This window comes from Mauremys reevesii, linkage group 7 (assembly GCF_016161935.1).
Source record: "Mauremys reevesii isolate NIE-2019 linkage group 7, ASM1616193v1, whole genome shotgun sequence".
NCBI lineage: Eukaryota > Metazoa > Chordata > Testudines > Geoemydidae > Mauremys > Mauremys reevesii.
The window spans coordinates 53,133,718-53,147,118 of NC_052629.1; the positions used below are offsets into that span (position 1 = coordinate 53,133,718).

General features: G+C 38.7%; 1 protein-coding gene across 1 annotated transcript in view; it reads right to left on the bottom strand.

The window, feature by feature from the left end:
* Positions 1-7,208: 7,208 nt before the first annotated feature.
* CHAT (choline O-acetyltransferase) overlaps positions 7,209-13,401 on the bottom strand; it is a 54,590-nt gene continuing 48,397 nt past the window's right edge. The window contains exons 14-15 of the mRNA XM_039481992.1: positions 9,557-9,694; positions 7,209-7,478 (exon numbers count right to left, since the gene is read on the bottom strand). Of these exons, the coding sequence (XP_039337926.1) occupies positions 7,209-7,478; positions 9,557-9,694 (408 nt within the window). The remainder of the gene's footprint in view (positions 7,479-9,556; positions 9,695-13,401) is intronic.

A 13,401-nucleotide genomic window follows, 5' to 3' on the forward strand; every position in this document is an offset into this window, starting at 1 on the left:
GGGCTCCAGCCCCCAGCGGCGGCGTGTGGAGAACGGCGGGGACCGTAACGTGCCTCACCGAGGCCGGGCGCTGGCTGCAGCCCAGTTTCTGGCGTAGAGCAAGGGCTGGCTGGGGGCCGGGCTCGGTCTGCAGGTGACAGCGTGGCTGGCCGGCTGCGCGCGGGTCCCACACAGACACAGCCTGGCAGGCTCTGTGCATCGCACAACACAGCCTGTGGGTCACTCAAGTGCAGTCTGAAACCAGCACAGAGCCTGGCACTGTTTGTGGGACACCCCCCCCCACACACAGTTGTCAACTTTCCCTTGGTAAATAAGCACCCCGACTTTCACAATAAGCCAAAAATCGAGTTAATCCCATTTCAAAACAAGCAAATCCCGAAGAACCCAACACGCTATGTGACTAGATCTCTCCCCTCCCTCCCGCAGTCTGAGACTTTGGTGGGCCCACTGTGCACCCATGACTCTCTCCCACCCTTTCCCCTGGTTCCCGCCTCTCCTTGCCCCTGCTTGCTGGGAGCTGATAAAAAGAACCAAAAAACAACAACAGCAAAAACAAAACAACAAGCTACAAGCCAAACAAGCTAGGAGCCAAAAACTGCCAATAAGCAACTCACAAGCCAATTAAGCTAAAAACAAGCTCAATTGCAGTGGGGTTTGGCATGTCTGACCAGGTTTCACTTTCATTTGAAAAAGGGGTTTCCTGGCCTTGTGTATTTTGCAGTCATTTTCCCTTTTATAGCAAATAATCATGAATGTTCATGTTAATAACCACATGGAAGCACACTTTGAAAATACAGTTACTGAATAAATGAAGCATGCGCCTGTGTAAAGCACTGCAGTCCTGATGCCATAGGCTAAAATGTTATTTCTGAAACACACTTTTATTGTGTTTATTATGGTAGAGCATAAGGGCTGACCAAAAATGGACCCATTGTCCAATGCTAGGCACTGGACAAACACAGAGCAGTAGGCAGTCCTCATTACTGAGTAATGTCATGTTGACTATAAAGGTTATTTTGTTTTGAGACATTATTTAAAGAAATAAAAGTCTGGGATAGCAGTTGAATTCTCTGCCTAATGTTTCCTAGACAGGAAAATAAGGGCTTCCAATGGAAATACTTTCTCAACTATAACTCAAATATTTTAGGTATTTTATACTGGTATTGCTGGAATGTAGGAGCAGGATTGAAACCTATAAGGGAAGGAGTACCATGTAGTGGTTAGAATATGCAGGTCCAAGTTTTGTATTTGGCTCTGCTACTTATACGGGGAGGTGACCGTTGGCAAGTCACTTAACCTGACTGACTTAGGTCTCTTCCTTCCATACAGAACATAGGGCCTTCACTGCCTTCCATCTTTGACAGTCTCTTGATGTAATCTCAGCTTCTTCCCATGTCAATTTGATAGCTTTCTGCTTCAGTTGTGCTTTTCCATGTTATCCTTGGTCTACCTCGTCACCTCTTGCCCTGGAGATTCCAGTCCAATGCCTGTGCTATGTTATGCGGGTCTTATCTCCATATAAGTCCTAGCTATCTCTATTTTTGTTCTGTAATTTCCTGTCCCATAGGTTTTGCTCCTCCATAATTCTTCATTTGTGACTTTTTTTGGCCATCTGATATTGAAAATTTGTCTAAGGCAGTTGTTTATGGAAACTTGGAGCTTAGATAATAAGGTTTAATAAGTCTCCAAGTTTCAGTGCTGTACAGTAAGACCAACTCTTGAATGGTATTCAATATTCAAAGTTTCATTGGAAGACTAAGAGTCTGTTTCTTCAGATCCACTTTCAAGTTATGAAGGCATGTATGGCTTTCGCTGTTCTGGCTTTAATATTTTTATGTATGTATAGATCAAATAGAAATCCTGTATCATCACAGAAATGCCAATCGAATAGCAGTCACCACGTTACATTAATTGTATAGATTTCCAAAAGCCTTTGAGACAGTGGAAAGAACAGTTTTATGGAAGTTGCTAAGGCCACTATGGAATCCATCAGAAATTTGTAAACACAATTCAGTGCTTCCATGAAAACATAGCATGCCAAGTAATACATAACTGTTAACTGACTTTTTAAGCCATTTGAGGTTACTACTGTCGTCAGACAAGGATGTCTTATTTAACCCATGATCTTGGTAGTAAGTAGCTAATGAGAGAGACCATAGAATGGTTTAGGCATAAAAAATCCTGCATATTAGCAGGGGTTTAGACTAGATGATCCTTGCAATCCTTTTTAACCTTATGATTCTATGAATAACCCAGGGGCATACAATGAACGTTTACACAGAAGTTAGAAGACCTTTGTCACAGACAGGGGTGTGGGTGGCCAGGTCTAGTGGTCGGAATTGGAGGCAGAGGCCAGAAACAGTACCAAGGATCAGAGCCGCAGTCAGGAATCAGGAGTCAGAGCCCAGTGTCAGGAACAGAGCAGAACAGGAGCAAGGCATGTATAGGAGCAATCGCAGTGGCAGGCATAAGTGTTCAGCAGCCGCTGGCCTGGTGCTGCTTCTGGGCTTAAGAGCAGGCCTGGTGATGCCTCTCGGCCAGTTAGGGAGTGTGGTCAATCAGGGTGTTTAGCTGGTCCCAGGCTTGGCTGCAAGCCCTGTTTCCTGACAACCTTGACTTTGCACATTACATCAATTTGCTATCCCATATCCATAGAGACGTGCAAGCCAAAACAAATGCTTTCCAGGCCTATGCACAATTAGTAGGGTTGAAAATCAACACCGAGAAAACTAGAACCAGGGAATCAACACACAACAAGAAACACCAATCACACTTTCTGGGACTAACATAGAAGAGGTCTGATATTTCACATACCTTGGCAGCATTGAAAGTATCTCAGATGGAAAAGATGAAGACATCGTAGCATATAGTTTTAACATATTTGCTTAAGTAAGAAAAGAGACTGAAATAACTGCTGTCTGTATGATTTAAATAAACGCAATCAGGTCTTTTCTTGCAATACTTTTTATTGGACACAGATTTTTACTGTTTAAATATTCTGAGTTCATAGTACCAATATACAGTTTACTTCAATTATATATATCTCTAGATATAGACATTTGTTTCCTTAAAGCATAAAACTTAGAACAGAAAAAATTAAGATGCTATAAATACACATTTACATTTGCCATAAATTTATACTATGTTATAAAAATAAAAATGTCACTAAAATATTAATTTTGTATTCTTGTAATTCACATACCATAAAAGGTTCAGATACATTGTTATAGCCATTTCCTGCTGAACTTACATGCATAGTGTCACTAAGACTACACACAGGGGTAATGCCAGCAGTATTTTATCCCTTAAAATGCATCACCATTAAGATTTCTCCCACTTCTGTCTGTTCATTGTAGATTTTGATATTCATGAGAATCCTCTTTTTACGTGAGATATCAGTCCATAAATATCTTTGAGCACAGTCCAGCATTGGCTGAGTGGATTGGGTGAACGTGTGTATAGGCTTGGGAGGATTAGATTTTTATCAGTAAACATTGAGTTCACCTTACACACACAAACTGATGAAAAAGTATTTCCATTGATGATCAGAATCAAAATTTATATATAGGCAAAGGAAGAAAAATGCTGAGAACTTGTTAGAGTTTGATTTATGATTATTTCTTTGTATATGTTGACATTTGATGTTGACTGTTTTTTAATGGTTATATAGCTTTAACTTTTTGAATCTGTCTACTATCATTAAATAATTGTCTGACTCCCCCCATTTTCCTGCAACTCTGAAAATTTAAATAGATAAAAATGAAAAATGCTTAAAACCCATAATTTTGTGCAACCATGAAAATTTAAATTAATAGTGGAAAAATGCTTAAAATGAGCAGATATCAATCAAAATTATTTAAAAAATAATTTTGCCAAGCCTATATACAGTATATGTTTGCATATATTGCATGAAATCTTACCATCCTAAACCATTTTGCAGTTAACAGGTGGATTTCAAGTGTCATCAACATGTTTATAATAAATCATTGCCACTTGCTATATTAATGTAATTATATTGAATTCATCCTGCCAAACAATGTTCTCAAAACACTTGGTATGAGTGATCTATTCACAGCTTTGTAGTTGAATAATATGTAATAGTTTTTGGTTAGCTTTGCATAGATGCATATGCTGAGATTGTGTTTTAAAACTGCAGAACAACATTTTATTCTACTGGTCTAAAACAACTAATTTTAAATACATTAACCAAAACTAACCACACAAAGCCTTCCTGAAAGCCACACAATATTCCACTGCAACACAGTTTCATAGAACATGGAGATATGTGATTTTGTTAACTGAGAGGCTGGACCATCACTGAGAAATTGAGAACACTTTCTGGCATCACAGTTGCTATGAAGTTTTATCCAATTTGCATACATTAAGTACAAACTCTGCATTTCTTGTGCACAGAGACCATGATTCAGTAAGGTACTTCAGTACATGATTAACTTTAAGCATATGAGTAGTTAATATTAAGTATGTGCTTAAATGCTCTGCTACATCATCCATGGTGGCATATAAGGATTTAGTGATGTGAAAAGCAGATGAATAGGAAAAACAGGTCAATATATCTAAGCCCAGAATCATTAAGTAATTGGTGGTAATCAGCAATCAGTAAGTATTGGTGGCTGTTGATTTCTTATTCGAATGAAAGGATGATGCCAAAACCTTCCATTGCTAATCAGTTTGCAGCGAGGAAAATAAAAGCATCCGCAGATGAGTGATGCATACTTTTGTGGTCATTTTTTTCTGCCTGTCAATTTAGTAAATTAATATTATAAAATACTATGATGTTTTTATCTAATCTGAATTTCAATGCATAAAGTTTTATGCTGAGTACCTAATAATTAGTCTGAGCTGTTTTATGGCATTTGCTTGTGCCAAAAAAGATGTGCAAGTAATACTTTGAAATACACATTGGAAGAATTATTTTACATTTTGATAGATTTCAATCTTAAATATATCTAATCAGAAATAATCAAAACCCCATTTTCTATAAATTAGCAAATTTGGTACTTGGTTATAGTTTCAAAAAACTCAGACACAATTTTGTGATTAAAAAAATCTAGGTATTTTGGTGTCAAGTTTGTATTAAAAGTGCAGACTGCCTTCATAGTGACATAGAACAAAGCAAGATTATATTGAGACTGTTGCAAAGTAATTCTCATAGCAGCAGTATGAAAACAAAATGTAAAGTCACATTTTAAACAGCAAATTAAAAAAATAAAAAGGTTAATTGCTAGACAACATACTTGCTACATAGTTAATGTATTTTTTTGTTATATTAATTTTGGAGCAAAATCATGCCATAGCATTATTTAATACTTTAAAAATAGTCTCCCTTTTTACTATTGACTGAAGGCAGTTCTGTGCTGTAATGAAACTGCTTTTTTTAAGCAGCAAATACGCATTAAAATATGGGACCACATCCTCAGCCAGTGTAAATTAATGTAGCTGATCTACACAAGTTGAGGAATAGAACCACAGTGCTTAAGTGTAATAGAGCCCTGTATAGCCCTCATCCAGCAGAGTACCTCAGCATGTACTTAACTGGAAGTACATGAATAGTTCCAATAAAGTTAATGAGACTGCTTGTGTTTAAAGCTAAGCATGTGCATATGCACTTTACTGGGTTGGTTTCTAAACTTAATTAAATAAACTATAATTATCCTTACAGCTATCCAGTTAGTTTGGTATACAGGTCTGTCTCATCTTACGCTGGGGTTATGTTCCGCAGTCAGCGCGTAAAATGAAAATCGCGTATAGTCAAAATTACATTGAGTGTAATGGCGTGCGGAATTGCCCGCACTACAGAAACAGTATTTAAATTATTTTTCTCTTTTTTTTTGTTTTTTCTTGTTTTTGCTGACCGTGTAAAACTGAAATTATGCATGTTAAATGCGCCTAAGATGCGACAGATCTGTACTGGATTGTATCTGGTCCCATGCTCTTAAGGCTATGAATGATGAGGACAGGCATTCAGTTCAATGGGAGGAGAAAGCACAGATCTCTACTCCCTCCTGTCCAACTAAACAACCCTGGCTAAACTCCTGAGAGTGACCCTTTTGGCTAACTATGGGTCTCCTCCTGCTCCTAATTCAATTAACAGGAGTCTTTCTATTGATTACCCTGAGAGTTGGGTAGGAATCAGGATTGAAAATCTCTAGACTGAACTAGCTGTGTCTTTCAGTCAGAGAGACAGTCACTGAAACAGAGGTGGAAAGTATGGGGGTTCCCCCACTCCCAAAATAAATTGTTCCAAAAAATGTACTGGTGGTATATTGTTCTTGCCATTTAGTTAACTATATTAAATAATATTGAAGCAAATGGCTTATTTAAAGAGACATACTCAATGCAAGACTAAAATGCTCTACAGTATCTACTGTGTATGAATCACTACAATCTGCATCTAAAAACAAAACCAAAACAAACAGGATAATCAGAGGTTAGAACGAGTGAAAAGTATTCTTAAAAATGGATCATGTCTGTAACTTCTATAGTGGGGACTTCTGCATCTTGTAGATCACATTTGAGTGCCTGCTTCTCTACTCCAGGTATTTGTAACTCTTTAATTTCTTATGGTTGCATGCAGCGCTACTGTTAGTCATGTGACTGAAATTCACTCCTCTGCAGAAAACTGACAAAAGGATTTAGTGGGACAGGCACATACACTTTGTGCTGGGCCTCTATAAAGGGATGTATTTCACCCAGTAAGAGGAGGAAATAAGTCCATGAATTAATTTAGGGCAAAATTCTCCCTGCTTCACTTGACTCTGATGTACTGCTATGCACTGGGAACTCCTCTGATGCAAAGACCCCATGTAGATTATTCTTGGCTTTACTAGGAACAGATGTGTGCTTGGGGCTAGTCAAGGTCAGAATAAAGATGGATGTTAAAACTACTTTTGCATATTGATAGGAATGGTGGTACAGTATGGTTCCATATTATTGCCATCTTCAGTTCAACTAAAGAAACCAATTGTTTTGCTGACTCTAGAGCAAAAAAACCTGAAACTTAAGTGTCATAGTATTCTAGCTTTCATATTGATAAATGATAATCATACCTAAAACAAGCTGCATTTTTGTTCTACAATAAAATGTTTCTCATTATACCTTGCCTTTGAACAGTTGTATAGTTGTTAATTCATAAGGATCTGCAGAGTGGAGGAAAGGAAAGGGTGCAGGAAAATAAGTCACACAGACAGTTAGAGCTTGCGTCCATTTTGAGATTTTGCAGCTGTTTCTTGTTTAGACAGTGATTTTGTCGTAGTAGAGTTGCATTTGCTGCACAGATCTCTCATTTCCATGAGACTTTCTTCCACAGCTTTAGCCAACATGACTGAGGAGGTCTCTTTACATTCTTTAAAGCTTGAGATGCAGAATAATATATGCTCTGGCTGTGGGTTATAACATACACCATAACCACTGGGGACCACAGGCCCATAACAGCAGAACATTTCCATGGTGGTTGGAACCTGATGGTGGGGAAAGGGAAAGAGTGATTTCAAGTTTAAGCAGTGCCACTGAAATCTAGTTAACATTAAATAATTATTTTTAAAAAACCCCCAAACATTTTAAATATAGAGGATCCACTTACCAAATATGGTTGCCTTAATAGGAAGTCTGGAGCACAGAGATGGACACCAAAATCAGCACTTTGGCAGATAAAACAGCTATGTATGGCTCTAAACACTGATCTGAGTGTCCAAATGCAGATTTTGGATGTTCTATTCAGTTGACTATATTTGAAAACTGGGCTCATTGTCTGAGACTGAAATGCATATATTTCACTTAGTCTATCATTTTAAATAGACCTTTAATGGCTATTAGCTTTGCATACTGATTTCTACAGAATAACTATCAATTTCTTCAGAATGCCTATCAACAGTTATGCTGCCTAAAATTTCCCTAAGATTTCACTCAGCTTATCTCAAGGTTAATTTAAACTTCTAATGTGCAAAGTTTAATTACTTTTGCAGCTCTTAACATTTATTATCAGGAGGCCAGGAAAAAAAAGTATATTTTAATTCATTCAGCTATTAGTTGAAACAATTCTTCTGTTACAATTCAAATTTAATTGTGACATAATGCTGGATAAAACACTTCCTACTGAAGGAAATTTAAGATTTGTTAGAAATCTGTATGTTTCAGACTTTGTGTACATGAGCCTTCAAAAGTGACATTTGGCTTTTTAATGGCATAGAACAAGCCATTAGTCCTGCTAATAGAGTCATAGAATTGTCAGATAAATTTGCTGTGCAACAGCCGAAGGCCATAAAGCTATTCAGAAGCACTTTTTTGCTCATGGATGGTTTCTTGGAGAATTTATGTAGTGGTATTCTGGCTACATTCACTCATGTCTGAAAGCCCACAAACATTATGACAAGATCAAATTACTTATTAAGATTTTTATGCTTCAGCACAATATTATCAGTCCTTTTTATTGCACACTCCCAGTCCTATATAGTTGAGGTAGAGTGTCAGTAAATGAATTACTTTGTAGATTTCTTTTTTCACTAAACCTGCTACCGTACGTAGAGAAACATTTAATTGTAAATTTTGATGACCCCGCTATTATAGTTCAAAATGTTGAATCTAGGTAATATTGGTGTGGTTAATCATCTTGTTACCAGCATATACCATCTTTAAAAGTAAAAGCTCATTTGCACATCAGGAATTGCAACTGACAGTTTTTGTGAATATCTGAAGGATGATAAGGCTATAGTTAGGATACTTACACTCTACTTTCCCTAATCTGTTCGTGTTCTTACTGCCTGTACATGTTGATCAGGCAGAGCCAGTGATGGTCTTAGCCTGTGCCAACTATAGCTTGCCTTTGGGCTCCACACATATCCAACCCACCAGTCACAGGATCTGAATAGCACACCCTCATTTCTAGTTGTTGTCTTGACAAGTTTTCATGTCACCTTCTGATTAAAGCTCTTGAATGTGTTTCTCTGCTGCTGCCTTCCTCCTAATTTACTGTTCAGTAGAATTTCCCATCTGGTCTATTCCAGAGACTGTAGACTAAAGTCTTGCAACCAGGTATACGGGAAGTGTGTCACAGTCATGTAACAGCCAGTCAGTATTGTTTTAAGGGTGAAGAGGTGGGGGTAGTCACAGGTGAGGAAAGGCTGCGCAAGGCCTTGTACCTCTTAGTAGCATGCATAGGTCCTTGCAAAACCTAAGCTAGCACTAGCCTGAAATTTCAAACACAGCTGCTTTTAAAAAGAAATATTTGTTCATGCTTCTTGGCCTCTCTGTCCACAATGGAAGCACGTCTGGCTTGGTGGCTGTGCTGTCTCTGGAAAACAGAATTACTACAGGAGTTGGTGCCTTCAGAAGGGCAAGACCTAAAGTGGAAGGGAAGGAAGCACAAGGCTCTCATACAAGTTTTGTTGTTTGTTTTTTGTGTTCAAGACTAGGCTTCACAAAGTTTGTCTGTCAGTTGGGGTACAGCTTTGGGATAGAGAAGGGAAGTTATGGCTTCAGCCAATTTTTATGTGTATTTTGACAATAGAAAAATACTGACTCATGAATTTGAAACACTCACCTGACTAGTTGAGAGGATAAATCGACTGCTTGTCAAATATGTTTCATCTGTAAATATCTCTGGTAGTTCCTTGAAGTGCTCCCGTGCTGTCTCTCTGAGCCCTAGCAAGTGATTGTCTATTGCCATTCCAGTAATGGCCTAGCAAAATATAATAGAAAGCACACAGTTTTACTGATGGTATGCAGAACTACAGAACTCCCAAGTGTCGCTGTCATTTCCCTTGGTTAGACTTGGGGGATTTTGTGTGGAATAATGCCCTAAATGTATTTTAAAATTACTCATTGTATATACATTGTGGATAATCAATAATAAAAGTTCATAAGGTACTTTTAAGTGCTATGTAAGAGCCTGATCCTGAGAAGTGTTGAGCACCCACAACTCCTTCTGGGGTTATGGGTGCTCATTATCTCTGAAAATCAGGTCCTGTAAGTATTATGGGTGGGTTTTTTAAAAGAGACTAAGTAAGTTAGACATCTAATTTCCAATGGAACTCCGTTAGGCACTTGTGAAAATATTACTTCACAGTACTTTTACTGGTTTCAAGGAAATTTTCAAGGAAGCTCCAAAACCTCTCCAAATGGTAGCAGATTATTCTCAAAAATTTCACTGCTTGTGGATCTGGGTCCAGGCTGATAAGGGGCTTAGTGTCCCACAGAATTTATATCCGCAGAGATATCTAGGATTCCCAGTCACTTGAGAAGAATGGGGCCAGGCGGTGGGGATTCCCTCTGCTCCTTAGTGTTTGAAGCTACCACTGACTTAACTTCCAAAGTCCTATCCTGCCATGCATTGGCCTGGGCTGAATTCTCTTAGGGTCAGCTCTCCTCTGATTGCTCCAAAGTCCTTATCAGGAATGTGGAAGAGATAACTCTAAGAACCATAACCACTTACTTGTTCCAAACTTCCTGTGCTTTAGGAGACTAGAATTGAATTAAAAATTATTTTAAAATATCTTGGCCATAGCAGTCTAGGTTTTGGCTGTTCTGAAGTGGGTGGTTTCAGAGTAGCAGTCGTGTTAGTCTGTATCCGCAAAAAGAACAGGAGTACTTGTGGCAAATAAATTGGTTAGTCTCTAAGGTGCCACAAGTATTCCTGTTCTTTTTGCTGAAGTGGGTGGAAGGTTACTCCAGATGAAAAGATACATTTAAATCTAACTTTTTCCTTCCATTTATTCACCACAACTGCCAGTCTCGGATGCTGTCAAAAACCCTTTTGGTACATCTTCAAGTTCCTGGTGAATCAAATGGTGAATATGTAGACTTTATCTGGGACAGAAAGCTAGAGTTCGTCACTGATTAAATCGTTTGGGAAGGGCAGATCATTTAGATGTAGAACAAGAAATTAAAATAGAACCGATAGCTAAAGGGCACAGAAAGCCTCAAGGATAGGGAAGACAAGATGCTCTAAAAGGGAAGGAGAAGAGTAAGAAGGCAGCAATTTGTTTTTTCTCTCAAGGAAAGAATTATCCCAATATCTAAGATGAATGATGCAAGGGTCAGGGAGTAAATAACCTTGTCTGGCTCATGAAGGAGAACGCACCCTTTGGTCAATGGTCTGTACGCCCATCAGCACACATGGTTCAGAAACACTGGAGAAAGGATTTGCAACATAACAGTGATTACCTTGGTTTTTCCTATCAAGGGAAATTGACTTGATGATCAAAGGACATATTTTGCTATCACACAAGATTTATAAGGCTCTTAGCAATGACATTTTTGCAACATAGATCAATGCCATGTCTGAAGAGAGACCGAGACAGGCTAACGAAATAAACTGTGAGTCAACACATAGGAAAAAATTGTGCTAAATTGAATTTTAGGGCTCCAAGTTTAAGATAGCAATGTTGCTGGTAAGCCCTAACAAGGGAAAATAAAATCACACTAAAGTGCTGTTTGTGTTATGAGGTGGATGTTTTATTTTCTTCAGGGCTGGTATGTTTCAGGTTGTAACATATACAGTTAAGTCAGATTGTGTAAATCTTCACTTGAATTTTCCCATAGTTTAAGGCACATCAGTTACATTATGTTTTTATGAGAACGAGGGAATGCCCAATGATCAAAACTAGGTGGAGTACTTTTGCATCTAAAATTGAATTTCATTGTCTCTTCAAGTGCATGCTAATATTAAGCTGTCCTCAAAAAAAGCAGGGGGAGGGGGAAGCTAATGAAATATTAAGGTTGAGATTTTAAATTTCTTGTAAACTAGGAAAGCCAGAATTAAAGTTCCCAAAACAATTTTAGCTCTGCCCCATGAGTTACATAAAGGTCTAATGTTTGTAACATTTCATTAGACTGAAAATGAACTACTGCATATTTTTAGTAATTTTAGGGAAAGGCGCACCCAGAGATCTCAGTGAGATTGGGGCCCTTTTGTGCTAGGGACTGTACATACTCAGTGAGAAACAGTCCCTGTCCTGAAGTGCTTAAAATCTACATAAACAAAGACAGACCCAGAATGTGAGAAAAGAAGTGTTAATATCCCCTTTTTAGAGATGGAGAACTAAGGATCAGAAAAAAAAATCTGGCAGAACCAGGATCTGATCCTCCAATGTCGCAGTGCAGTACCTTCACCACAAACGGTCATTCCTCATCCCTTTCTTCATTCCACAGTCCGAAGAATACCTCCTTTTACATGTCCTCCCCCTCACACTCTGCACATGTTTTCGGATAAGTAGTAGTGGAGAATGCTTTCTTGTCTATTACTACTATTTAAGCAGTAATCAGCAATTATTATGCCCAGCAGTGAATTTGTTAGGCATTGGACTGAGGCAAAACTAAAGGTGGTAAATTCTCCAACAAAACTAGTTATTAACGATTATTAACATCATGAGTGACTTGAGTAAGTTATTAGTATTGTAAGTCAGCACTTTGTCTTGACGCAGCAGGTTGTGAAGTGTTACCAAGACTGAGCTGCTTCACATTTAATCAACAGAAAATGGGTTGTTTTACTAGTAAAGTGATTTCTTCACTGGGGGATCCCCTTGTTTTATTGTCAAGCACATTCAATAGTCTTTTAAAGGGAGTATCATACAATCATTCATTTGCTGTTAATAACCATGCAAGTTCTAAGTCAATGTTCAGAATACATTTCACTTTAAGGACCAGATTCTCAGCTGGAGTATATGAATGCAGCTCCATTGATGTCAATAAAACTGTGCTCGCTTATCTCAGTGGAGGACTGGGCTCTAAAGTCATAGCTGCTTCCCCTGAAGGGTAATATAAAAATACATCAGTAGCCAGCTTTAGAAAAGTAACCCCTGGTATAGTAGAGACCTTCTTGAACAAAAGCCTTGGATCTAAATCCCTGTAAACTCTGGGAGAGATGTGAATTTTGCGGTTCCCGTTCCATATGTGTGTGTGTGTGTGTAGTGTAGGTGTAGGGGGGAGGGCTACAGAAAGGCTTTGCTGATTGCTTTTATGCATGCTTGCTTTTGTTCCCTATGAGACCCTTTAACATTCACTCACCACATTATCTTAGGAGCTGGCTGGGGGTGTGATTCCCAGCTTGCGTAGACATACTTGTTCTTGGTTTCCTCAAGCTAGCACACTAAAAGTAGTAGGGTAACTATGGTAGCACAAGTAGCAGCGTGGGTTAGCCATCCTGAGTACAACCCCCCCTGGGCCCTGTGGGTACATACCTAGGGTGGCGAGCCTATGTTGCCACTGCCCGGCTAAGTGCAGCTTCACTACTATTTTTAGCCCAAAGAGAGCTACTGCGAGAATGTCTGTGTGACCTGGGAATCACACCTCTAGCTCAAATATAGATGTAGCCTTAGTGTGCCCCATTTCCTCACCCCACCGCCCCCCACCTTTCCCCAGTTGTCAGCATGGTTAATGTTTATTGAT